General features: G+C 34.8%; 5 protein-coding genes across 11 annotated transcripts; 1 reads left to right on the forward strand and 4 right to left on the reverse strand.

The window, feature by feature from the left end:
* LOC18593692 (21.7 kDa class VI heat shock protein) lies at nucleotides 1746-3081 on the reverse strand. 2 transcript variants are annotated; one of them, XM_018124483.1, is made up of 2 exons: nucleotides 2436-3081; nucleotides 1746-2101 (listed from the first exon to the last, which is right to left on the reverse strand). In XM_018124483.1, the coding sequence occupies exons 1-2, from the start codon at nucleotides 2740-2742 to the stop codon at nucleotides 1821-1823; spliced, it is 588 nt and encodes a 195-aa protein (XP_017979972.1). In that variant the 5' UTR covers nucleotides 2743-3081; the 3' UTR covers nucleotides 1746-1820. The 2 variants fall into 2 exon arrangements, with proteins under 2 accessions (XP_017979972.1, XP_007021095.1); XM_007021033.2 differs by having other exon boundaries at nucleotides 1746-2098; nucleotides 2436-3076.
* Nucleotides 4177-10932, reverse strand: LOC18593693 (formin-like protein 5). Of its 5 annotated transcripts, none has more exons than XM_007021035.2 (8): nucleotides 10710-10932; nucleotides 10166-10574; nucleotides 8492-9203; nucleotides 7670-8417; nucleotides 7384-7586; nucleotides 5852-6087; nucleotides 4762-5644; nucleotides 4177-4634 (listed from the first exon to the last, which is right to left on the reverse strand). In XM_007021035.2, exons 2-7 carry the CDS (start codon nucleotides 10337-10339, stop codon nucleotides 4781-4783), a joined length of 2937 nt encoding a protein of 978 aa, XP_007021097.2. In that variant the 5' UTR covers nucleotides 10340-10574; nucleotides 10710-10932; the 3' UTR covers nucleotides 4177-4634; nucleotides 4762-4780. The 5 variants fall into 5 exon arrangements, with proteins under 5 accessions (XP_007021097.2, XP_017979936.1, XP_017979938.1 ...); XM_018124447.1 differs by having other exon boundaries at nucleotides 10896-10914; XM_018124449.1 differs by lacking the exon at nucleotides 10710-10932 and having other exon boundaries at nucleotides 8507-9203; nucleotides 10166-10696.
* On the reverse strand, nucleotides 14866-16411 carry LOC18593695 (histone H2A.6). Its single transcript, XM_007021039.2, has 2 exons — nucleotides 15984-16411; nucleotides 14866-15413 (listed from the first exon to the last, which is right to left on the reverse strand). Exons 1-2 carry the CDS (start codon nucleotides 16170-16172, stop codon nucleotides 15198-15200), a joined length of 405 nt encoding a protein of 134 aa, XP_007021101.1. The 5' UTR covers nucleotides 16173-16411; the 3' UTR covers nucleotides 14866-15197.
* On the reverse strand, nucleotides 17752-19167 carry LOC18593696. 2 transcript variants are annotated; one of them, XM_018124481.1, is made up of 4 exons: nucleotides 18798-19167; nucleotides 18479-18684; nucleotides 18237-18312; nucleotides 17752-18144 (listed from the first exon to the last, which is right to left on the reverse strand). In XM_018124481.1, the coding sequence occupies exons 1-4, from the start codon at nucleotides 18999-19001 to the stop codon at nucleotides 18139-18141; spliced, it is 492 nt and encodes a 163-aa protein (XP_017979970.1). In that variant the 5' UTR covers nucleotides 19002-19167; the 3' UTR covers nucleotides 17752-18138. The 2 variants fall into 2 exon arrangements, with proteins under 2 accessions (XP_017979970.1, XP_007021102.2); XM_007021040.2 differs by having other exon boundaries at nucleotides 17752-18312.
* Nucleotides 23066-25899, forward strand: LOC18593697. The gene is made up of 2 exons (XM_018124470.1): nucleotides 23066-24341; nucleotides 25039-25899. Exons 1-2 carry the CDS (start codon nucleotides 23657-23659, stop codon nucleotides 25668-25670), a joined length of 1317 nt encoding a protein of 438 aa, XP_017979959.1. The 5' UTR covers nucleotides 23066-23656; the 3' UTR covers nucleotides 25671-25899.

Here is a 27749-nt window from a genome sequence, read left to right on the forward strand (position 1 = left end):
AGATTATGATGGAACCATCAATTTTTATTATTATTGCAGACATATCTAGCCTTGAAAGCTTTGTCCCCAAGACACAAACCAAGGCAAAAGTTCCCCATCTTTCTGATTTATATATATACTAGCCTTCAAAGTTGTCCAACAGCACTCGATTTGCCACATCCTTGATATATCAGAACATTGTCTGAATTTTTTTGTTCATTCTCAGTCTATAATTATGATCAACAACTTGATTTATTATACTTGAATCAATGAGATTTGTGTATTATTAGTTCAACAGAAAGAACAATGTCTTGGAAAAGTATAAGCAATTATAAGGTATTGAGAAGTAGACAAATTAGTACTGCATAAAGGCATATTAAAATGCTGTTGAGAAGGTAAAACCCAAATCCAACAAAAAAGGGCCAGTGTTTTTGATTAGGCAGATTCTTATGTTACCTAACATTAATCCATTAGAACATTATATGCTGGCTAGAAATCATTGAAGTAAAGACCATTTTCATGATTATTTTGTTTGTACTTTCAGGCACAATATTGCAGCTCAAAGAAACAGAAGAAAAGAGAAGAAAATTATGTGATTTCCCTGTTGCCATTCTTCTTTGTAAACCACAATGATATGATCTTTATAAGGAAAAAAAAACATATATCCTCATGGCTTGCTCTCTTTATATGGAAGCAACCATTACTTAACAGTCAAGAGAAAAGAAAAAGGTGGGGGCCAAGAAAATCTCTACAAAGTGTCATAATCAAAGATACTTATGTTTAGTTTCCCTCTCTCTCACCCTCTCTAGAGGTCTACGGGTGGAATTATCCTAAAAACTAAGGACTGGACACCAAGATAGACTGAAAGATGCACCTTGAACATGAACAAAGTGTTAACTTTATGATAAAAATTACTGGACAGCTAGTTATGGCAAGAATTTTGATTGCAGATTGAAGGAGTAGCCCCCAGTGTTCATACTAGATTCTTCTACCTGGTGCTTCAATTGATTGCTTTATGGTAATATTAAAGAAGGTGCAATCAATTCTGCAAACGAACTAAGTAGAACCAATTCTTTTAACTACCTACCCTTATTTCTCTCTTCACCCATTTATGACAGAAATCCTCCTAGTTGTTCTTTTTATTCGTCGACTTCAATACTTCAAGACAAGGCACACAAACAACTCGACCAAGTGCTGGTTAGCGCTGCTACTTTTTTGGTTTCAAGTAGCTCTTAAATGATAATGTTTGCTTTAAAAAATGCAGTGATATAAAGAAAATCATGTTTTCAATTGGTTATAAATTGCATGCTGTGGTCTGGCCTGGTTCACATCCTGTTTTGGAAAGGTCCCAAAAACATTGCTGCATATTTCATTCTTGGCCTAGTTCTGACTTAATTCTTAGAATTTCTGTGAATTATTAAAATAGTATCCTTTTAGGTGGTTGGTGATGCTCATGAAGTAGTCCTCAATGGTTTCAGACAGCTTATCTGCAGCCCTTGTGGGCTGTTTCCTCTCATATTGAACTCTAGTCTTGCCTATAAATGAACAGTAGGCCAAGGATCTAAAACTTATGTCTTGGAGAATTGAATGATACCAATTCTTAATTGTTGGTTTGTTGTTTGATTAAGAATTTTTTACTTTAAAAGTACCTGAACCTTCTTCTCTGCAATTCATTTCAGATAATCAGTTAGGCCTATATCTGCTATCTGATAACTGATACCAAATGTTTATGTGACTCTACACACAATTTTACATGGTCTATGCCATGCACTCACATAGTAGAAGTTTTCATTATGTCAAGATTATCGTGTTCTTAGCAGTGTGTGTCATTTGTTTCACATTCATTCTGAATTTTTGCCCACTGCATCTTCAGGAGTATCACTATGCAAAGGATTTCTGGGAATTCTAATCTCTAGAAGCACATCGTTGCTCAGGTATGCCTCTATTCTTCTCCAATATGCATCTTCTGGCAGCTCAAGCCTCCTTACATATCCATATTCCCACCAATTGCAGCTTCTCCAATCCTTTGTCTTGGATTCTCTTTGCTGGTTTAGTTGTCCACTAATTTCCAGAATTTTCCCATTGTCAACATGGATTTGAACATTAGTTTTCCCTACTCCTGCTTTAATCATCAAACCATCATGGATCAGTCTTGACAAAATAAACAACCACTTTTTAATTTACTTCTTCTTTAAACCTATGGAGTCTTGGCCTTATTCCCAACTCTTTCACAGGATTCCCCATGCCTAACATCACCTTATTTTTCCCATTTTCAGGAACCAGATACCAAAAATGTTTCAAAACAAGGCTCCTTGTTTTTCAAGACACAGAAAGAGCTGCAAGCTATGGAATAATGCCTCCACTCCTAATGTTCCTTTCCTTTCTATCTTAATTAATGATCATTAAGTTTACATTCTAACATCAGAATGCTTCAAGGGGTGCTTGAAAAAATTTACCTGGTAGTTCTGCTTTAAGTACATAAGCCTGGTCTGTCTGAAACCAATCAACTATGCTCTTGCCAGCGTTCCTTAGATTAGATAACAGGCTATCTGATTCAAAATCCCAGAGAGGAAAGGCGTCGGACGGATCAAAGTATTTTCCAAACAACAGGGGACTAAATAATGATCCTTCTCCAAATACCTTATGCACTGTTGGACTACCCTGGGAGAGAAACCTCTTGAACACGTCTTCGGCTAATGAAATGCACCATTTCTGGGGAGTTTGATCTTCTGTTTGAACTTCAAGTTTAATGCAACCACTCATTACAAAACAACCAAAAAAAAATGTTATGATTTTGGAATTTTCTGGGAGGCAGTTTTAGGGGGTCGGCATCTTATAGTGTGAGAGGAGTCCTTTAGAGAAAGGAGTGGACAAATTCCCTGGGAATATCATGAAGAGTGTAAAGCAAAAAGGAATCATTCTCTTCTGGACATTGCTAACTGGTGAGAAAGGAACTGTGACTAGTAGACTAGGCATGAATTGATGCTTTTCTGGTGACCCCCAGGAAAAATCAACGCGAAAAGATGTGGCAAAATGATTATCCTTTTGCTGAGAATCTTAAGTAGGTTTCTGGCAGGATTGTAGAACCATCTATTCTTGATGTTAATATTCTACACTCAATTTCAACAACTTTGCATAATTTTCATAAAAGTTCCAATGTTGTTCTTATGAAAATTTATAAGACACCATAATCAAATGATAAGCTTTGATAATACTAATACAACAGCTACCAACTACCAGGTCTGATCAGAAGAATACAGACGGCAAACCTTAATCAAGCTATTCTGTTTCTGCTACTCTGACAATAATTTGAGCAAAATTTTATGGTAGAACATTAGCCCTTATTCTTTTCTTGGTTGAAAAGCTCAAAATTTTTATTATGTAATCAACAAATGATGTTATTCCTCAAGTTCATAGTACAGAAACAGTAATCATAATCAGACAGGGTGAATAAATTGTTAGCCTTGGAGTCCAAGCAAAGAGTCCTTAGAGGTTCAGATCGTGGTGTCCCAGGCCTCATTGTTAATGTATTTATATGAGACTAGAGTTCATTGCCAATACATAGATTTGGTCCCATTCCAGTTTCCATCAATTTGATATATCCTTGAATGGACAGGTTCAAATCACTATGAAATGGTGCAAAGGTGGTGTGAAAGGAATATTTTCATTTTCATTGGTTGTCAGCTGTCTAGTTCCATTCCACCCGAAACCCTCTTTATATTAAGGTTTTCTCATCTTTTTTTATTTAGTGGCAATGAATATTTTGACGGTAATGCTTCTGATTTTGGCATCTGTTGCTTTTGCATAAAGAACTGGTATCTTCTTCAAAGATGTTTGAATTTTTAGCCGTGGAAATGCTGGAGCCACTTTGGGTATTGGAATATAGCCACATCAATCTTTCCTTACCCCCAAGATAAATGCTATGTTGTTTATTGATAGTGCTGATCTTGTACTCTCAATCTTGGAATAATTTGAGACCCAAAGTTGTGATTCCTTCACTGAATAGAAATGTAAGATGATCTGATGTTCTAGTCTGCAGCCATCCGAGGCAAAATGCAGCTATAAGAAACCTTTTAAGTACTTTGAAGTACGACAGTTAGTCTCAAAGCTGATGTCTCCTCATTAGCTGCTGCTGAGCCAATCAGATTTTTGGGTTTTTTAAGCAAAGGCATTACAGAAATGAATGGCATATTATCATGTCAGGAAGGAAAAAGTGGTGGCATTCACCTGACTCAATTAAATATATCAAAATTTCTTCCATCCAAAATTTATAGACAGTAAAGCAGTTTCTAATTTCAACACTACCCTGATAAATATTCTAATTTTCAAATCAAAATTATCAACAGAATTTATAAACAAAGAATTAGATATTAGATAAAAAAAAATGAAGGCATCTTTATATCTATCTATCAATGCACAAGTTGGGCAGATGAGGGAAGGGAATTCAACAAGAATCATGAAGCCAATACCAAAGGAAGGTCAATTGCACATTGTGATGTTAGCTCCATAGAAATCTAGCATTGAAGAGCTAAATACCATTCACTTCCCCTTTTCCCTTTCTGCTGGTACTTCAGATGTATTCCTTTCATCAAACATTTGCAGCACCGATGCTTTGGCAGCCTCCCATGTTGATCAACTGCCATCGTAACATCCATCTGAAGAAAAACAGAACTTAGATCTCACCAGCAGCACAATCTATGACAAGTATATGTCTAAGTTTTAAATTTCAGCATATAAGATGGCAAGCTAAAAGATTGCATGACAAGGATAAGAACATGATACCTTCATCAAATGAACACTTTTAACTCTCGTCATCTGAACTAGAACTAGAATCGTCCATCCTTCTCTCAGCAATTGCAGGAAAAAGCTTCTGACGAGGATCAGAAGAAGGTGGTTCAAAACGAGACTCAGAGGAAGATGATGCATTGGACACGGGTTTTGTCTGTGCTTTTGCTGGCTTCCTTGGGGCATCTCTAACCTCTTTGCACACCTTATCTAAAATTATCAAAAAATCTCGTACAATGGCAAACAAGCGTAAGCCCTCATCCTTCTGTGCATTTCCATGAAAATAATCGCCAGTGCTCTTCACCAAAGCCATTATTCTCTTTTCTTCCTCGAGCAACGACATGACATCAACCTCAGCATTCTGCACAAAACTCTTTAATGTTTCACGAAAACCACTTTCTTCCTCTGTACTCTTCATCTCTGAGTTCAAGAAATCCCGTGTTTTTAGGATTGCATGGCCAAGTTTGGCAACAGTTCCTGTTAAGTTTTCAGCATCAAGAACTGCTGCTTTCTTGACATTTTCAAGTTCACCACTCAGACGGGAAACCACCTGAAGACCAAGGCTGCGGTAGTGCTCTTCCGTATCAGGTGAAACGTCCTCAAGAAGATCATCAGATTTGATGCTGTTAAAACTTTTGCTCTCCCTTGCAACACGGGCAGCTCTTAAACCTTCAGTGCGTATTATTTCTTGGACAACAAAGTGCAATAGTGTGGTCTTGCCATCTACTCCTTTAACATCTGATAACTTCAAAAGTGTGTCAAGTTTGAAAGCTTGTGCACCACCACGGAATGTCCCATCATTCATGCGATTTCCGGTTTTAAGAACAGCTTCTAAAAGCTTGAGGAATAGGCGACTACTTCTGAGTTCCTTGCAAGCAACCTGTCAAAATAGGAAAGAGACTGAATTTGATTGTATAAAACATCACACAAGAGTACGTGTTTTTCCATGGCATAGACATCCTTAAAACTACATTTTGTTGACTATCTAAAATATTTCCAACCATTGCTGATGCATTACATGCCTCGTATGAATTATTGGACCAAAATATGATACGCAAGTGATGCAATTTAAAATCTAATGACCCACCTCTAATGTTTCAAAGGACTCTCTAGTGACAATAACCTCCTCATTAAGAGAGCACATAAAAAGCAGCGCTTCCATTCGTTTAAAAGCAAATGGGATGTCAACCAAGACTTTCAGGAACCGCTCAGCGGGACCAAGTTGAGAAAGTTCACCATTGAACAGTCTAAGTTTGAGTTCTTCATCTGCTGTTGGCGCCATCTTCAATAAAGTTTGAAGGAGTTCAACAGGGAGCTCATTTCCTGATTTCAAAAGAACAGGTTAGAATATCATGATTGAAAACTAAACACATTAGTATTACCTTTTGTTTATAACCAAAAAAAGGAACATATTAGTACTACAATAATTCAACAATCGAAAGCACACCAGAAGCACAACAGAGTAACAGCATAGAGCCCATCCGACACATGATTGATCAAAAAAATAAAGTTGAAGCTCTTTCAGTTATGAACTGTTCACTTGCAAGATAATTCAGCAAATATTTTCGTATCCAAAAATAGATGTCTGCAGATTAATACTAGATCCGTCCATAAATCTTCATAAGTCCAGGGCAATGGTGCACCCATGGATTCTGGAGAAAGGCCTGCAGAGCACTGTCCACATCTTGATATTACAATAGCTAGAGGGAAACACCCCAAAGGCCCCATCCCCACCCCCAGAAAATAAACAAATAAACAAAAACATACTTGTACACACAGAATGAGAGTTAGGAGCACTACCCTTTTTGGAAGCCGTGAGCTCAAATTACAGGTTTTTAAACAAGTATTTTTGGTTCAAGGGACGATGTCCTATTTAGTTATCTGGCTATTAATAATCTCACACTTTCAACAAGTTTTAGGAGCCAAGGTTATCTTAATAATTTTCCATATTACTAAAATGAATCTGTGTATTTCCTCTAACCCTCAAGACTGTTTAATTATGATGCATGAGCAGATAGTGTGGTTAATTGGGTTTAAGTGCAATATTCCAGCCTATGTTAAAAAAAATACGTTAATTCCAAGCATAGAAAAGCTCAGTCAGTATGATACAGTAAAGGGGGAAAAACCCTACAGGCTATTCTATTGCATATGCTTAGCTTCAACTAAATGTTCATGTTTGACATTGTTCAGGCATTAGCATAAGTTCAGACATGGTAGATATATAAAACATGCCAACTAAAATTCTTTTCCAAGAAGAGATACAATGTATTAAAAACCAAAAGGAATCAGCTAAGAGGGAAAGGTGGCAAATTATAGAGAAAATTTTCCAATTCCATGGACAGTAGTGCCACTTTCAAGGATCAATAATTGGTATAAGTAAATGCCCTGACAGAATTCTTGTTAAATTATCAACAATTATCCCCCAGTAGCTGAAAACACACATTATAACTACTCGAGAAATGCTTGTAACCCTAATTGCTAAGCATGCTTCACTCTTAGCCATTAATACCATAGCCATGTATACCAGACAAACATCAATGTGGAGCACTAGCTTAGAAACCTACACATAGGTTGCTCAGAAGCACAGTTTTTAATGGATTAAAAGATGGAGAAAATCACCTTCACGAAGTGCATCACAAACTTCTTCAGTGGTCACATTCAATGCCCGCAAAAGGATTGCTAAATTTTGTGCTTTCTTGGGATCAAGGATTTGAATATACTGAGCCACGGGATCCTGTGTAGAGGGCTCTTTCTTTTTATCATTTTTATTCTTGTCAACAGATGCATACCCAAACAGAGTTTCTATCATCTCCTCATTGAACCTGCAAAGGTAGTGTCAAGCATCTCATACTTATCCATTGGCATCAAGAGTAAAAAGAAAAACAAGGAAAGAATTGTCACGTACTGGAATGATCCGGATTTAATCTGATTCCAGACCATTGAATGATCAGGGTTAGCTGCAACTTTATCCCAGAAAAATGGCTTTAGTTTGGCTTTAGGAGCGTTGGCATCACCCTCTGAGCCAGATCCCTCACCAGAGATAGCATTAAATGTTCGTTGTGGTCCACTTGGTGGTCGAGGCATCTTGGAACCTAAGGGCATTGGTGGAGGTGGCCTAGGAGGAGCAAGACCACTATTTGGAGGAGGAGGGGGGTGAGGACCTGGTTTGGTGCCAGGAGGTACAGGTGGTGGTGGAGGTCCAGGAGGCCGGGCACCTACATTGGCAGAAGCAGGTTTCATAAAGGGAGGTGGAGCAGGAGGTGGTGGAGGACTGGCCCTACTTGGGACAGGAGGTGGTGGAGGAGGACTGTCCCTAATTGGCGCAGGAGGTTCAGGAGGAAGAGGATCTGCTCTGCCAGGAGGAGGCTTCAAAGGAGGCATTCCAGGTGGGACAGTACCCACCCTTCCTGGAGGCAGTGGTAGCAGTGAATTAGTATTGCCTGATGTATCAGAAGATTCAGGTGAGGCTTTCGCAGCACCAGCAACAGCTCCAGATGATGACTTTCCATCCAGGGAGATTTGTAGAGCATCAGATTCAATGTAAACATTGCCATTAGTTGAAGCTTTTTTATGTAAGCTTGATTCATTACCAAATGATTGGTGACCAAGCTTTTGTTCTTTAATAGATCCAAAAGCATATGCATGAGAAGAACCTGAAAAAAAAAAGTTTTGGTAAAAAATTTGTAAAATTATTCTAGACAACAACAATGTGTGGGAAAGTATATACCACCAGAGTATTCACTTAAGCTTAAACTGAGAAGAGGCCTCTCATCATTTTGTTTAGCTCCAGAACCTCTACGACAGCATAAAACGAAGAACAACGCTGCAACAACAAATGTTACTACAGCAGTCACAACACAAGCAACAATAATTGTTTTACTGTTATCAGTCCCTTTCTCTTCTGAATGTCTATTGGCTGGACTTAAATTGTCCAGAATATCATTTTCTGGAGGTGCAGCATGGTGAGAAGGTGTAGGAAGTGGAGAGGGTGAAGATGCTGAACTTTGCAATGGATCTGGACTGAAATCAGGAGAAGGGGCTGGGGCTGGGGCTGAGGATGGGGATGGGGATGGGGATGGGCCTAAGTTTGAGGAAGGGGCTACTGCAATGCCCTGAGTAGCCAAAATCCTTCTAGGAACATCAGGCATGCGGAACAATGACTCATAATATCTGGTGTACCAAGTCGTAAAGCCACTATCTTCTCCAGATATGTGTAATAGAAGATTATTCTTTCTTATGCAGTCAGAAATAGCTTGCTTTATCTGGGGATGGAGAACATTATTCAATTTCTGAATGTTTTCTTTTGCTAATGAGTGACCTTTTCTATCAATATCATTGCTTGTACTGGGTGTTTCCTCCAAGAGGTGCAACTCAGGATCTTCAAAAGCATCCTTCAAATCATTCAACTCTTGTCTGCAACTTGTCCATAACAACTCAGCCTGCATGTAAACAATTTAATAATTTCAGACAACATTGAGGCAAAGGGCAAGAGGACTTAGTTCCTACTTCCCAAACCTACAGAAACCAAAAGCATCTTAATGCCCTATCCTATTGACAGTACCAGTAAATCATTGTTTTTTCTAAAAAAAAAAAAGCTACTAGAAAATCATTGTTAACCTCAAGTACAACTTTTAACCATTTGAATAATGATTGTCACTACCTAACTTACATTTTCACTAATCTATGTTGTCAATATCTAATGTTACTGTCATCACCAAATGGTGTAATAAGCTTTAAAATATTATCAGACAACATGTTTCAAGGCAATTTGTAGTGCACCTTAATTTCAGTGTATAATAGATGGACTTCGAAAGTCATACATCTAATGCCTCTTCTAGTCCTCAAAAGTTTAGTATGCACTATCCATCATACAGGAAAGCTGCTGATATAGTCAAAAACTCTGATTTCAGCAGATATCTCTATGCACTAGTGCATAACACTCCCACGTATTTCCACCTCTAATGTTGCTTTTCTTTTTCCTCACTTCCAACCAATTTATAAACATATGCCTTGATAGACAAACAATACAGAGATTACTAAAACTGTTTTAATACCTCTAAGTAATCATTGGATCATTAGATATTACAAAGTTCAAATGCTTGAGTTGATAACTAAAGTATGGTTCCAACATATGCCCAAGGCTTCATAAAACATCCTCTCAACCATTTCTACCGCATCAATAAAAGGCTAAAGCATGGTTTCAGCAAATATGAACTATTTGCTACTAAACAAAGCAAAAATTGCTTTCAGACCACAAACAATATTGTTCAAGCAAATCAATTACAGCCAATGAACATTAATTAAAGAAAACCGATCATTGAAGGAAACTGTTCTTATACAAAGGAGTTTACAAGCAAATGAACAGTAATCAGGAGCAAACAAGCAAAGTAATCTCCTTTACCAGATTTTCATCAATCTCCCCAGTTGCTGGATCTACTAATTGGTTAAGAAATGCTTCTTCTCCAGACCTCCTGTAATCTAAGCTGACAGCCAATGGTACACAAAGCAGAATTACCAAAAACCACAAAAAATTTGTTCTTATGACACCCATTTGTCCTTGTATCATCAGTATCATCACAAGCACAAAAAGGAATCCTTTTCATTTCATCAATAACCAAAACCCCCCACCACCAACACAACCCAAAACCCTACCAACTTCTATCATCAACGTTCAACCTTTATATCATATGGCACCAACCCAATTCAATTTTCCCTCAAAAGAAACCTTTAAATCCTCAAAAACTTAATGAAAGAGTGAAACTTGGAATCAGAGCTCAAAAAACCAAGCAAAACCCAGAATTTATCTTCCCCTGGAAAGACAAAAGATGGGATCAAAATCAAATTTTGAAACAAAAACCAGAAATGATATGATTAGACAGAGCTAAAATAGGAGCTCATAGAAAAAATAAATAAATTTCAAATCTTTCCTTTTAAACTTTACCAACCTCTTTGCATTACTAATTGAAAGATCCTAAATGTGAACACATAAAAGGGCAAAGATGGGCCCTTTGTTATGACCAGATCCAATGAAAAGCAACTTATTGAAGGCAAAAAAAAAAAAAGCTGTTAAATGCATGTAAAAATGTTGACCAAGAAAATATTGGCCTTTATGGAACAAGGCTTCTTCTTACAATGAGCTGACAACATAGAATGTTTCCAATGTTTTCTTTCTCCTTTTTTTTTTTTTTGGTTCTAGGATTTTGCTTTAATTTTTTTTAATTTGGGTTTAGGGTTTGAAATGGAAATTTACTGAAGAAGAAGGGCAATTTGCAATTTAAAAATGAGGTTTTTAGGGGTAATTAATGGGAGTGATTAAGGTTCTGTTATGACAAGTTAAAATTACCTTGCCCAAATCCTTTTCAATAATTAATGATAATTATTACTTTTTGGAATTTTGAATGGATAAAGATAAGTTATTATTATTCTAATTAAATATGAAATATCTTAAATTATTCAATTATTTTTAAAAAAACCCATTTTATTATCCATTTCCAATACTTTTATTTCTTTAAATATTAATTACATGGAAATTCAATTGCTTTTAATTATATATATATATATGATAAATTGGTTACCATATAGGAGAAAGAAGTTGAACCAAATCCAATCCTTTTTTTTCCCAATTTGTTCAAAAGATTCAAAAGCCTTCCACTATCAATTTACTCCATTGATGAACTCTTGATTGTTGTGATAAGAATCTGAAAATAGTAATCATACCCTAATTTCAATAAACTATTTTTTTATCATATTAAAATTTTAAAATTAATATTTCAACACATTATTAACATAGTATCACTTAATCACATAATAATATCTCGTAAATATATAAAAATAGAAGTTTCGATAGAAATCTCACACCAAGCACTTCAAAAGAAGTAAGTAAGATGTTTAAATCTCACAACTTTTTAATTGTCGGTATTATCCTATTAAATTGATATTTTAGAGAAAAAATAATAATTTTCTGACAAATAATATCAAAGTAAACTCGATATAAACTTGATTCTCGTCAAACACCCCAAGACGAAGCTTCTGTCGGATTCGGTGAGAGAAAATGTCATGCAATAGATTTCGATAATTATCCGGGATCGAAAATTTCGATGTTTTATTGAAAAATGTCAAAGTTAAGGATTGACCTCATCTCTTAGCCAACTTCCATTAAGAAAAAGGAGAGGAAAAGGGTATTGTAGTAATTTGGAAGCTACGCGTTACGCGTTGGGGGGCATCATTTAATAAATTTCAAATTGGGCTGCCTTGGCCGTCGCTCTTTTGTCATTTATTGGTACAAGTTTGGGAATTGAAAGTTTAAATTATATATTTATGTATTCTTAGTGGGATATAGTCATGCAACATTAAAATCCAATTATCATATAAATATATGAATTAGGGTTTTGATTAACAAGTGTTTATAAATAATTTTTATAAATATTATTTTAATAAATATTTATAAACATCGACTTTTTTTATGAACAAATGTCTAACTCGTTAACCAAAAGGGAGATGTTATTATTTTTTAAAAAAAAAAACAATCTAATGTTAGATATTGAAATTTCGAACTTAAATTTTTTATAATTATTAAAATCGAGAAGAAATAAAGAAAGACTTGTGAATTCGAGTAATGAAATATATTTATTTTTCTTTTGAGTAGTTTAAGATATAATTAAAAAGCCATCCTATGTACCAAAACATTATATAAATTACTTTATTATGAATATTAATTAGTTCAAAGAACTTTTAATTCAAATAAAATTATTTGAGATTCATAGTTTTAACCCTTTAATGGTGATATACTGATATGCTCTTCTTCTATACAAGAAAGAGTTAAAAGAGCTTTCAAGCCATGTACCCATCACTTGGCAGAAATGAAGGGAACCCATTGAATTCCCAGTAGAGTCTGACTGGGAGAGGAGATCTAAGTTGGTGGGAAGATAATTGAAAGGAACATTGCCTTGAATTTCTTAGTGCTAGCTCTCATGTTTTAACCATGGAAGGAGTGAAATTTTCCTTCATTTGTTTTAGCAGCCCACAGTTTGTTTCTAATGTAGGAGACTGAGAGTGAGAGATGAGAATTAATTGAATCCTGAGCCTTTATGAGTGGCATAGTCAAGCTAAATGAAAGTAAACAGTAGCAACATCTTGCTTGTCCATACGATCTTTGAAAAAATGCAGGGAACTCATGTGTTAGCTATGGTTTGTTCTGTTCTGCACTATTGTGTCTGAGTTGCAGGGAATGGCTTGGGAGGGACTTTTTGCAGGCTGTTGTCTCTGAGTTGAGGCCAGATTCATTTAAATTTCCTTCTTTCTTGACTTGTGGTATTCTGCTTGAAGATATGAAGGAGTTGGTAGCTAGTTTCTTCTTTGATTTCGTGTTTCTCTTGTGAAAGCCTGGCTTTAGCCCTTCTAAGAATATGCATGAAACAAATTGATTTATCCCTTTGAATTATGACAACTATCACTGTCTTGAGAAAGTCCTTTTCAGGCTTGTGAGTTCGGAGGTGAAGCTCGCATCCAAGTCGCCAACCATTTGCCATGACAAGTGACAACATTCTAAAAGAGGCCTTTTCGACATTGAGGCCATGCAGGGCATGAAACCACACAACTTGTCCACCTCAGTGAGCCCTTATGCTTAGACAAAGTTACGTGCGCTTGAACTAAATATATGCATGGCATCACGATTTACATCAACTTATTAGGTATTTTTTATTTTGGATCATTAAATCTCATAGTTTTATCTCATAAAAAGTGTTTCACAAGTTACAAAATTTTATGAATATTTAATTACCCAATTATACTTTAGTACATAATCTATATGGAATTCATGATTCTCTTTAAAATTGTGACATTCTCTCATACTCTAATAAAGACATTGTCATCAGTGGTATACCGCTAGTACTCTTAAAATTAACTCTAATATCAATTGTCATTATCTACATCAACCTGTAAAAGTATTATTTGTTTTGACCTATTAAATTTTACTATTTTATTTTATAAAAGAAGTTTTATAAATTAAAAATAATGTAAACATTTAATATCTAATTATACTTTAATACAAAATCGACATTACATTCACAACTCTCCTACTAGACCATGACATGACATATGACGTGGTTCCACCCTTCTATCCCTTAAATATGGATCATTGATTGGCAAGAAAACGTTGTTTTCCTAATTCCTATTGCCCCATTTTTGACGTTGGTTTCGGTTTGACTTTTAAGTTTTAACTGGGTGTTTGGCCTTGTATTTAACCCAGCTCTACCTTTCATGCTTATTCCCATCCAGTGTCAGAATGCACATGTTCTATAAATTCAGAACACACATTCTTTTTCTTTTTCTGCTTACTAGAAATGGCAACTTAAATACAGGATTTTGCTTCCAAAATTCATAGGAAAAACTCAAGTTGACACTATTATTCCTCACCTTGTCATATGGCTTGAAAAATCTTGCCATGCACTACAAAGTCCACCTACTCAGAGACATCATGAAATTCAGTAACCAGAGAATCCTAACATAGATTTGCTGCTGCATGTTCCCAAACTTCCAACAAACCAGAGCCAGATTCTGAATCTGTTTTTCAGCTAAAATCAGAGACATCAAATCATCTTCAATGCCAATCATTTTCATTAATCAAAACAAGCAGGAAATGCAATTCACAATCAACTTAGTCAGAGACATTAAATTCAATAAACATACCATAGTAGATTAAGATTCTACACCTGTCTTGGGGATCAAAAGGCAAGCATCTAACCCCCTTTCATAGAATCCAACAACAAACTTCAATAAGACAAATCATTAATCAAACTTCGATTAAGCACATGGAAGATGATGAGAAACATTCACTTCAAACTAAAAACTGAAAACTACCATTGACAAACTACAACTTGGAATCCTGATAAGATTTGGAATTGTCAAAAGGTTTCAGATCATCAAATCCTCTTCAATGCCAGTCAGTTTGGCAAGATTCATTAGGTTCTCCAACTTTATTGGAGTACCTAACCTAACAGACTGCATATAAGTCTATACCCTTTTCATAACATCCCACAACAAACTTCAATCAATGCAAGCATTAATCAAAAGAAACAAGAGTTAAAGATCAAGAAAGGAATGGAGATGGAAATTGAAATGTTGCATTCATTAAATTAATGAACAAGACGAAAGAAAAAAATGGGTCATAACTCTTCTATTAAGCAAGTAGAAGATAATGATTGATGATTGATTATATTCACATTAAACTAAAAACCCTAAACTACCTACTAACTAAACACTGTCAACAAACTACAATTCCATAAAAGACATAAAATTCTTCTTCAAACCCTAAGCTCAAAAAACTAATAGAACAACAAGCAAAGCTAAAATCCGAGACCATTAAATCTCAGAATCACATCAACAAAGAGAGTGGATGGCTGCTCTCTGGCTTTCAGAATCTAAACTAATCTGATCTAATCTTCATCAGCTCCGGAAGCCTTGGAGGAGGTTCCGGTTTTCTTGGGGAGGAGGAGGTTGTGGATGTTAGGCATCACACCACCATTGGCAATTGTTACGTCTCCGAGTAGCTTGCTCAGCTCCTCATCGTTTCTTACGGCGAGCTGGATGTGACGTGGCACAATTCTGGTTTTCTTGTTGTCTCTGGCTGCATTACCGGCAAGCTCAAGAACCTGAAATAAACATACAATTTTCACTAAGATTAACAAGAAAAACCACCGAATATTCAATAAAAATTTCATTTGCTGCTTGGATAGATAGAAACCCTAATTTCTTCTAATTTTAGGGATTATTAAGATACGTTAATTTCACAAAAATATAAACTTTTTGGGGAAAATACAATTAATTCACGAAAAGAAACCCTAATTTTGGAGCCTGAGAAAATAGAAAGATACTAAAATTTGCAAAAGTAAAGAATAGATCCGAAAATCGAACCTCAATTTCATGCAGATATGATTAAAAATCCTAATTAATAACATAGATCCAGAATTTTAAAAAAAAAAATCTGAAATCATAGAAAATTTTAAAAATCCAAAAATTTCAAACAAATAATCCAGATTCGGAAGGAAAAAAATTCATAAACAAAAACTAAAACTTCCCAAAATTAAAAGAAAATTCGAAACCCTAGATTACCTTACAAATCAAATAAATACTTTTTTTAATAAAAATTACCGATAATCCCTTAGAAATTTTAAAACAAAGTAAAGAAAAATTAGCAAAAAATTAAATGAAAGTTATTGTACCTCAGCGGCAAGATATTCAAGAACGGCGGCGAGGTAAACAGGAGCTCCAGCTCCGACCCGCTCTGCATATTTCCCAGCCTTAAGGAACCGAGCGATACGACCCACGGGAAACTGAAGCCCGGCCTTGCTACTCCTCGATGTCGCCTTCTTCGACGCTCCGGACCCGAGAGTTTTGCCCCGACCCGCCATTATAGACCCAACAACAATAAAACGAATATTTAAAAGAAAATAAAAAATACAAAAAATTACTTGCGTGGAAGGGAGAAAGAGAGATAAGTGAGAGAATAGCCGGGTGTTCTGGGTATATATAGTGGAGAGCGTAAATGAATTAGCCAATGGGAAGAGAGGACGCAGATCGAGAAGAGTAACCGTTGGATGGGGATGAGACGAACGGTCAAGATTCGAAGCGAACAATGCTTTTGCTTTTCTTGTTTGCGGGCTTTGGTTCGTTAAATTTTAATTTTAAGGAGGGAAATTCAGTTTTTTCCTCTCTTTATAATTGGAATGACGGAAATGTCCTCGAGATATTTTGAATATTTTTATTCGTGCGGTTCGGTTTGTACTGTTCGATTTGATTGGCCAATTAGAAGCTGCGACGTCAGATGAGGTTACCGCTAACCTCAATTAATTACATCACTAACAATATTGTTTTAATTTGGTAATATTGTACCATTATTCCCTGCACCTTCGAGATTTAATCCTGGTATAATAATTTATAAAAATTAAATTTTTTTATTTTCTAAAATTAATAATAACAATTCGATTATTAATTGTGTTAAATCTTTTTCGTATTTATATTGATATGATATTTAATTATAGTGACTTGATATTGAATTTGAAGATGTGGTATTTAATAATAATACAATAAGCATTGTTTAAAGATATTACATTATTTTTAAATGTTACATCATCAAATTCAACATCACATCAGAGTTAATATTACGTCAATATAATCAAATATTATGTCAATATAAATAATAAAAAAAATAAAATATTATTAATAATTAAATTAACATTATCAATTTCAAATATATAGAGATTCAATTTTTATAAAATATTGTATAGAGAATAAATTTACCACATTGACAAAATATAAAGACTAATTGCATTGTTTCACCTTTTAATTTTTTTTTATTTTTGATAAACTGCAAAAATTATTTTATTCATTTTTAAGCAAATATTATTAATATAAAATCATATATAAAATATATATATATAAACAAGTTTAAGGTATTAGTATCCAATGTTCCTTAGATTAAAATATAATCGAAATAGAGTATCGGATAATTAAGAGATGATACTCTTACTCTATTTAAACCCGAGACAAGTAGTAAACTTCTTATATAAACTCGTTCTAAACTCAAATATTAGTAATCGGGTCGATCAAATATATATAAAAGAGTTTGGTGAGCCCAACTCCAACATCTGTGGACTTTGGACCTGGCTTAGCCTAGTTTGATGCTTTACCATGTCTAATTTCCATTCTTATGAAGTTCAGGCTATGAGAAACCATCTTAGGTCTTGCATGCGGCTGGAGAGGGGAGAAGAAATGAATTTTCGAAGAATGGAGGTAACCTATTTTATTTTTTCATGTTAAAATTGAAAAATAAAAAAAAATTGTGTCTAAACATTTGATTAAGTGATAAGTGTATATATTTTTGACTTAATGTTAAACGAGCATAATGTAGAGAAGTTTAGGTTTTAATTTAGATTCTCACGACTCTCACGGACTATGTATTCAATTTACAGAATTAAGAAAAATGACAAATTAACATCGTGAATTATATCTAATTGAAAATGACGTCTACTTACAAATTGATTTTACAAAGAGCGTACAAATCCTTGTTGTAAGGTCCACACATGGTATGAACAAAGCAAAATGACAAATATTTATTTGGAGTAGAGTTAATTGTAGCCGTTGGAATACTACGAAAAGCTAATTGCCCCACTTCCCTTCCAATCTTAACCTTTAGCAAAAAGTGATTGCTTTTTCCTGTTTTGCTTCTATTTCCTACCCATAAGAAAGCACCAGGTACACAGCTTAATTAGGTAAGTCCTTGTCCAACCAGTCTCGCAGCCTCCAAATTTGGTTGGAAATTGATGGACCATAATCATTGTTTAAGGGTCTCCTTGTAGTCCATGAGGAGTTCCATTTTCAAAGCTGACAGTTGCAGAAACATAGAATGCAACACTCAGCAAGCCATGTACAAAGCACAGTATCCCTCCAAGAATTAGAAAACGATGATGCAAAACCTGGCATGACCCTTTTGATTTGGAATTCTCTAGCGTCCCCATAACCAGGGCTGGAAATCCAACAGCTACTACTATCCTGATAATCAGCAGCATTCAGGCAAACCAGAGAAATTAACATGGATGTAATTCACAACTTTCTTCTGCCATATTCCCAGGGCAGAAGCTTAGACAATGAATTTTAATCTATGGGAGTATCCTCATAATCAGAAAACAAGGAAAAACGAAGGTGTAAAAGCACATACCAAGAAAGAACAAGGCACCCGAACCAGAGTTGCCTGTTGGCAGATGATCTTTCAAGCTCTTCTGTGCAACAGATGCACATGAAGCCACCAAGCAAGTTGGCTGTAACATGGGATAAAGCTAGTAGAGTGGCTGCAGCCAACCCTAGCTTGAAAGCTTGATCATTCGGTTCTTGACACTGAAATCTCTTTAGACTCATATACCTCACCTGTTTAAACATTGGTAAACCTGATTCAGGCTCAATACATTTACATGTCTGACAAAGTTTGTAACGATATCAGATACATTCTTTCTTTCATGTACAAGAACAGATGCATGTACCTTGTCTTTGGCAATTTGTGCTTGAATGCTGAGAATACCAGCAGCTACATCTACAATAACAATCACAAGGCAAACAAAAATACCGGCTTTTGCCATTTCCACAACCTCTAACAACCATGGGGCATGATGTTTGGTGAATATAAGAAGGAAATAAGAGAGGAGAGTGGGGCCCTTCTTATAGCAAATTTCAATGAACAAGTTCATTAGAGAAAGGACAGCTGAGAGGGGTAAAGTACTTATTTGCAGATAAGTAACTTTATGTGACAAAGAAATCCCAACTCCTTTTCCAACTACAATGTTTTCGTTTCTACTATTTTTCTCTAGAAAAAAAAAGATGAAGGCGTTGTGTAGTATTAAAGAAAATTTACTGTGCAATAATGAAAAGTGCTGGGAAAAAAAATGTAAAGATCAAAAAGGACAAGCACAGTTTTTCCTTTGCTAACTTAGAAGAACAATACAAGAAGCATATTCATGATTAAAGTGGAAGAATAAAAGAAGACAATAATACAAGTGACATTGAATATATCATGAGGCTACATTTTTCAATCCAAAAAATATGTTGGTGGAAGAAGATTTTTACTTCTAAACCTAAGATATGAAATTGGAACATGTTCAAAAGAATAAAAGAACCCAATTACAGGCTCTGATCTTGGTATCTCCTTTGCTAACTTAGAAGAACAATTACAGGAAGCATATTCATGATTAAAGTGGAAGAATAAAAGAAGACTAATACGAGTGACCCTGTATGCACATGCCTTCAAACATGGCATGTGTGAATTTGGGCCTAAGTTGAGTTGAGTGTGATCAGGCACGAATTCAAACAGAATAGAACCCAATCTTCAGACATGGATTTGGGTTAGTCCTCTCTTAGTCCAAAGACCAGATGGCTCTGCCTCTTCAGACCCAAAGTCTTATGATCATTGGGTTTGTACCTTACTTCTTCCATGATCCATCCTATAACTTTCTGATTCTCGTCATCTATATGGCAATCTTTCTTTTATCTTTGAAGGAGTTTTTTTGGTCATGGGAAGTCCAAACTTTATCCGAAATGCATGAGTAAGGGATTAATACATGTAGTTAGTATACCAAAAGAGAAAAAGAAGAGAGGGACTTCAAGGTATCTAAATATAAACTTTGAGATAATAAGAATAAAAGTAAAGTTGTTTTTACGTTAATCAATCCATATCTAAGTTTATTCGAGATTCAAATTCAAATTAAATCAAAATTTAATTTGACTGAATTCAATCCACAAACACTTCTGAATATAAATTGACTCGAAAATTTTAGTTGGTCAATGCTCTTTTTCCAATTATCATTGTCTCTAAAATAAATGCAATTTGCTAAGGCAAAGTTGAACTCTCATGGTTGGCATGTGCTAGCATTAAATGGGGTTCTTAAACATATACCGACACCTTAACTATATCTGCCTCCCCTTTCAAACGCCAGTGCCATTTCTGTATGCCCACGCAGTGCCTCAGACCATGAAACTTCATAAAAACAGTAATAATTAATGGGTTATATGTATATAATATGAATTTCACAAGCATGTAGGTGCCTCTTTAATGTACAAACAGCAAGATGACAAAGCAAAAAACAGGAAACAAAGAAAAAAGAAATGAATTTGAGTGAACCCAAGCTTTCAAAACTCTTCTACTACCTCTTTTTCATCATTTATTTATTTACTTGTTATGTTTTTTTGAAAAGTTGCATTGAGAATAGTGTTCCCTTATTCAAAGCTAATTATGAATTTTACTCTCTTTTCTAAATCCTCCACTTGTTTTTGTAGTTTGGGTTTTTCATTATTTGGTTGCTCTTTAAACCAGGATTTAAGGTGTCAAAAAGGGTGTCTTTGAGACATGGCCCCCATGGCACGATGCAAGGGTTTAGTGTCCCTCTTTAGATTAGGGCTTTTGGTGATATTAGCAACATTACATTTTTATTTTTTTATTTGAATTGGAAATATTTTATATTTAAATAAATTCATTTAAGTGTGTTTTCGTGCATGTATTTACGATTCAAAAAGACGGATTTAGATTTTTGTAATTTAAAAAATAACAAATATAATATACAAATGAATATGATCAAATATACAAACACTAAGTCCCCCCTCCCTCCCCCTTTGCTTGATAGTTTACTAATACTATATCGATCCATGCTATAAAAGAGTTAATTCTTTTAATTAATAAGTACCCTTTACCATTATTTTTTTTAATATAAAACCTTTCAGTGTTTCATGATTAATTCTATTCATTTAGAAATAAATTTTGTCATAGAGTCGAAAAATAATTTAATTAATAAAAATAGATTCACCATACTTATATTTATCCAATTTATTTCAATTCAAGAATTGCCATAAATGTTCCATATTATTGGTAACTAACTCTTTTAATTTTTACCCATTTAAAAGATTTTCCTTTGCTTAAAAAGAAAAAAATTAAAAATATTTTGTCATATGCTTTTGGCATTAATGCATAATATTCTCTTGTTAGTATGTTCCTTACAAACCCATCCACTGCAATTATTAAACCCCCATTTTGCTTCATTTTGGGGTCACCAGTCATTCTCCAAATAAATGGGAAATATTCTCTTCAATTTCTTCATTTCAACTTCCAATTATAACTTGCTAGGCTTAGGATAATGCAATACAAATTGCTTTCATCATACGAATAAATTGGATAAGACTTACCTTTCAAGTACCCATATATACTATACAACAATATTAAAGACATCTTCTCTTGATTTTTAAGAGGAAAATAATTACATATACTCTTTATTAATCCAAAGCCGGTTTTGTGAAAATTCGAACATTTATTTCAATGATAAAATATAAATTATCTTTGAAATAATGTCTTGATTGTTAACGTATTTAGGTAATAACTCAAATTTTAAAACTTATATGCAAATAAAATCCATTGTCTTGAAGGAATTTTTAATTTTTTGAGTGGAAACAAATGTAAAAGACTGTATCTTTTTACAAAGGTACAAAAAGTTCTTGGCTCACAGTTGTACAAGCATAAAAGTGGTAACCTACCATGGTCCGCTTTCTACTATAGCATATTTTGACAGTGATAGATCATTATTATTAAAAACTATATAGCATATGAAATTGCATCACATTTTCACAAAAGGGTATTTTTGGTTTTATATAATTTTTATTTATTATTTTTATTTTAATCAAGTGGTTCACGAGGTGTATAGTAGAATTCCATTCCTCTTGCAATTAAATAAGTAGGTGAGTTGGGAACCTTGACAATTTCAAAATGGATTCCATAGAAATTATGGTACTAAAAAGAAAAAGAAAATTAATGGAACTAGTTACATAAAAGGTTAAATTATGTCATAGTCATCTTAAATTGTACAGATTTCATATCAGTATTAGATGAGATGAGAAATGATTTTTCTATATCTAATAGGCATGTTTTTTGGATTGAAAATATGAATCCGTGACAAGTGATATAAAACCATACCTAACTATTCATTGATGTGAGACTTCTCACGAGAGATATCAAAATCGAAATATATTTGGACTAAAGTGAGTTTGATTCAGACCAAGATAAATTCTTTTCCTCTATTAGTGAAAGAGATGATGTAACAAGGGTGTTATATATCGAGTGGAGTAAATTGTCATGGACTTCATGTTAGCAAGAGATAAGATGAGTTTATAAATAAGAACATTTTTCAACTTAATAAGTATATTTTTTGGATTGAAAATGACGGTTTATGATAAAAAAAAACCTAATAAATAAAATAAAAAAATGATAGAAATGTGAAAAATTGTCATATAAATATCTTTAACTTTCATGAAAAGAATCTAGCAATCTAATCTACTTGCATTTGTTTATTTCACATCTTGTGCTTTATTGCAGCTTTAATATATTTCCTTCTATTTTGACTTTTTTGTTTCATTTAATAGGGTCAAGTTGCAATTTGTAATACTATTTTGTGAGAATTTAGTTGTAACCATAGAAATTAGAATTGAAATTTGATTGAAAACTATTCCCTAGCAAACTTAGTTATAATTCAACATATGCATGTGTGTTTGCACCAGACATTACAAGAGTTTTTTTTTCTTTCTATTTTTATATATTTATTGTATTTTCAAAGTTTACGTCCCTCAGTAACTGTTATTTATTAGGACCAATGAACATGGGGGGATGCTTTCAGGGTTTCTTGTCATGTTATCAAGAGCCAAAAGAATCTTCATGTCTTCATCAATTTCCATTCTTTGTATTTGTATTTGTATGTCTGATTTCTTTTTTCCTAATTATGTATTTTTTACCTCTCTTTTTTTTTTTTCCCCGTCTGATGGGCTTTAATGGTTTTTTGGCCTAGTCCTCAGATTCTCTTTCTTTCTCTTCTTACATAGACAAACCATTTCAGAAAAAGCTGAAAAACATATTCATGAGATGATGGTTGGTAAGCTAAGCGCTCATGTATGAACTGGCATACAACAGCAGCATGGTACATGAAACACTAGATTGATTTTGATTTTCGTTGCTGGGTGTTGCATTGCGTTTGCATCAGTTCTTTCTGATGATGTTTCTTGTACAAGACATGTTCTGACTGTTGAGTTTATTGGTTCCAGAAATGGAAAAGGAAACTGCTGGAAAAGGGAGGTAAGTGCAAAACTAGAAAGCTAAAGCAGGTAAAGGGGTTTTATATTTTTAGATTCTTGTTTTAAGCTTTCATGGGAAAAGTGAAGGTGGAGAGTGACAAGACAATTTATTGGCAAAAGAGAAATGGAAAATAATTATTATAGTGGTAGTGATTGGTGAGGAAGAAGGGTTTTGAATCTCTTTTTTTGTTTTTAAAAGTTCGAGAAGAAAGAGAAGAAAGAAGAGTAAAGGGAAGAAGAAAATATGCCAACAGTTTGGTTTTCTTTGAAGAGATCTTTACACTGTAAATCAGAGCCATCAGATGTTCATGACCCCAAAACCAGGAAGCAATTGAGTACAATATTGACTAGGAAAGCAGGCAGGTCAGGGTGTTCAAGGTCTATAGCAAATCTCAAGGATGTCATTCATGGAAGCAAGAGACATTTAGAGAAGCCACCAAGTTGCAGTCCAAGATCCATTGGGAGTAGTGAGTTTCTTAACCCAATAACTCATGAAGTTATTCTTAGTAACTCAAGGTGTGAGCTGAAAATCACTGGTTTTGGAGGGTTCCAAGATGGTATCAGTAACGGTGGCAATAATGGAGCTAATGGTGGTAGTGGTGGTGGTGATAGTGGTGGCTCAACTTTTGTTGGTACTTTAAGGCCTGGAACACCAGGGCCCGGAGGGCACCCAACGATGCATTATTTTAATCCTTCTTTAAGGAACTCTTCAGCTACTCCTCCAAGAAAGTCACCTTTGCTTGTATCAGAAAGGGACGGCCCTGGATATGGTGGTTCTGGTATTTTTGGTGGTAGAAATGTCCATTCAAGCAATAGAGTTTCTCTCGAGACTGACCCTAATGGATGTTCTACAGTGACTTGCCACAAATGTGGAGAGCAATTTAGCAAATGGGAAGCTGCTGAAACACACCATCTATCTAAGCATGCTGGTAAGTTCTTTGATAAAATCTGATCCCATTGTTTTTTTTTTCTCTTGAGTTTCTTTAATAAAGTACAGGCTTTCCTTTTGCTGGAAACTTTTTGACTTTTCTTTTCCTCCATTGTTTTCTTATCCTCCTGGTACCAAATCACCCACTTTCCTCTGACCACAAAATTAGTGAGTACCTTTACAAAATGGACATCCCAAGATTACCTTTACCAATGAACATCCAAGCTTCTTTCTTTACAGGCTCACTTTTACGAGTAAGGTAATTGATTTCCCTGAGATAGCAGTACATCGTTTTCATGGGTTAGATTCTTTTTTACTTTATAGAAACTGACCTAAGCTTCCTAATTCCTTTTCTATCAATTTGGACAAGATTCTTGATTCCCAGAACTTCTTTCAGAAATTTTACAAATCTTTATGGACTTCCCCAAATTAGAGAAGAGGAAATTGTCTAACTTATATTTTTCTGCATATATTTTGGTTACAAAATCCAAGTTTTAAGTGAAGACAAACCCAGATATAGTGTTTCTTTTGTATATATATTTTGATTGGATAATGTCTTTCTTCAACCAAAATAATTCCTTTTGTTTTAGAATTGATTTTTCATAGTTTGAGAATATAACTATCAAGTAGTTTTCATTTCCTGCAATTTTTTAAGTAGCTTTCCTTATCAGCAGCTAAACATTCTCTTCCTTTGGCAGTTACTGAACTTGTGGAAGGTGACTCATCTAGAAAGATTGTTGAAATTATATGCCGGACAAGTTGGTTAAAGTCTGAGAACCATTGTGGCCGGATTGAAAGAGTTTTGAAAGTTCACAATATGCAGAAAACTCTTGCTCGATTCGAAGAATACAGGGAAATGGTAAAGATTAAGGCAAGCAAACTTCCCAAGAAGCATCCGCGATGCCTTGCTGATGGAAATGAGCTACTGAGGTTCTATGGAACAACTGTGGCATGTTCTCTTGGCCTAAATGGTTCCTCAAGTCTTTGTATATCTGAAAAATGTTGTGTTTGTCGGATTATTAAAAATGGATTCTCTGCCAAGAAGGAGCTCAAGGAAGGAATTGGTGTTTTCACAACTTCCACAAGTGGAAGAGCTTTTGAGTCGATTGAAATTCTTGAAGATGATCCATTTATAAGGAAAGCTTTGATAGTTTGCAGAGTAATTGCTGGGAGAGTTCATAGGCCTTTGGAGAATATACAGGAAATGGCAGGGCAAACCGGGTTCGATTCATTGGCCGGGAAAGTTGGTCTCTATTCAAATATAGAGGAGCTTTATCTGCTCAATCCTAGAGCTCTCCTTCCTTGTTTTGTGGTAATCTGCAAACCTTGAGGAAACAATACAAGAGTTTAAACTTAGAAGTTGTGAAGTTATGTGAATCCTTTTTCCCTTTTCCTTGGTAGCCAGAGGTTTCGTCTCCTCTTTTTGAAAGAATTCTCATTCTTCTTGCAAGCTTCATGTGCATCTCACATTTGAATATTTCATGCAATTATATTGCTTCCTCCCTGCTTAACAGTTGTATTGTAGTTGAAAAATTCATCGAAAAATTTTTATATTCCTTAAACCATGATTTGCATTGCCAAGCTTTGTTGCAGCTTATACAAACATGCACTAGGTGCCAACTTTCCCAGCCTTCTGGATAGGATCAAGATATGCACATAGTTACAAATTCAGGATTTGGAGATGGATAAAACTCTGTATTCAATGGGATTTTTATCTTTCGAAGGGGGAACCAGATATTTTACAGCATTTATTATCTGAAAAATTCATGGCACAATATGGACAAAAGCAAAAAAAAAAAGAAAAAGTTTAGGGGTTTTAGAAACTATAGTTGATAATTATTTTATAGAACTACAGATCAGATCACTAAAGAAATGTACAAAACTTGCAATAATTAGAAGTTAGAGAATATTTTCATATTGACTAAGCATAAAAACTTAGTTGCATAATTGCATATGTATGCTGATGCAGGGGTCCAAAGTTTGAACAGAACAAAACCCAGTCCTTGTGTTGTTGATATCATTTCATAAAAGTTTTAAATCCATTGAAGAAGATGTAAGATGACAGTTTATTGATTACATTAATCATGTTCAGATTCCAATTAACTTATGTATGCGAAAGACGACAACAGAAGAGTTTGATTCAATGGAAATTTAGTGATTTAAGGAGATGGGACTCTTCTAAGCATGCTTCTGTTTTCTAGTATGCACTCCTACAAAACAATGAAAAAACAATGAATGTTCATGTCCACTATCTATATCAAGAATAAATAAGGTATGTGGTCCTGGTTGGAGGGTGAGGTTTCAAACAATGTTTAGCCCATACCACAGGACCAAAACCAAGAAGGGTTGCAATATGTTTGGCTGTCCAAGCAGAAAAATCTGTCCTTTCTATGCTCAATCCCTTGTTTAACCGCAGTAAATGCTGTAATAAAAGTTTTTTATTGTCAGCTTTGCTTTTACTCTGGAGCATATGTTTATGCATTGCAGCCTCTTGGTGAGTAAGGGGTAACTAACAATAAAGATAAGGTCAGGGGCCCTTCCAACTTTTCTCTTTCAATCTCCCTCCCTCCCTCCCTCTCTTGAATTTCAAAACATAGTGACTTTCATTGGTCACTTTAGAAGGATCCCTTGCAGCTTCTGCCTGAGCCTACATGGATTTTTTATTAGGTCATCTCCTTACTGCAACATCAGTGCAGCTTTTTAAAGCTCTCTGTCACATGCCTATCATAAATGTCTGCTAACCCTCATAACACTTGTCTGGAAAACATAAATTCTAGAAATTGAATTCTATTCGATTTTTCAGTTTTAAATATTGGATTTGGGGTAGTTTGAAAGCAGATGAACACAAATGAAGATATTTATTTGGTCCATTTTGGAATGAATCCCCCCCAATCCCCAACTGATTTAGACTCTTCAATCTTGTGGGCTGCCACCTTTGCTGAGCCATTCTCAGTTCAAGTCAGACTTTTGATAGATTAAAAGAAATTTGTTAGTCATTGAGATTTTTGTCCTGTGAAATTTTTTTCTGCAGAGACCTCCAGGAGTACTAATGAGTAAAAGACACAACAATATGTTTTTATTAAAACCGGCACTCAAGTAAAATCCAAAAAATTTGTCTTCCTCTCTCTTCCTACTCCAGATGATAGCCAACAAGGTTTCTTTACTACTTTCCCAGGAAGCAACTTACAATATTGACTGCAATGGCATGAACTGTTCAAGGGGTAGCTGTATAAAAAAAAATGTTGAACTTTAAAGTTTACTTGTGAAATGCTCTTTAGGCCAAAATAGCTCAAATCTCACTGTGGGGGAGCTTTCAAGCTACTTTGTCATCCAAATAGGGTTGGTGAGAAAATTGAAAGTGGGCTCAAGAATAACTGAAAATGGTCCCAAATCAAGCAAGGTGGGATCG

Source organism: Theobroma cacao, chromosome 7 (genome assembly GCF_000208745.1).
Source record: "Theobroma cacao cultivar B97-61/B2 chromosome 7, Criollo_cocoa_genome_V2, whole genome shotgun sequence".
In the NCBI taxonomy this organism is placed as follows: domain Eukaryota; kingdom Viridiplantae; phylum Streptophyta; class Magnoliopsida; order Malvales; family Malvaceae; genus Theobroma; species Theobroma cacao.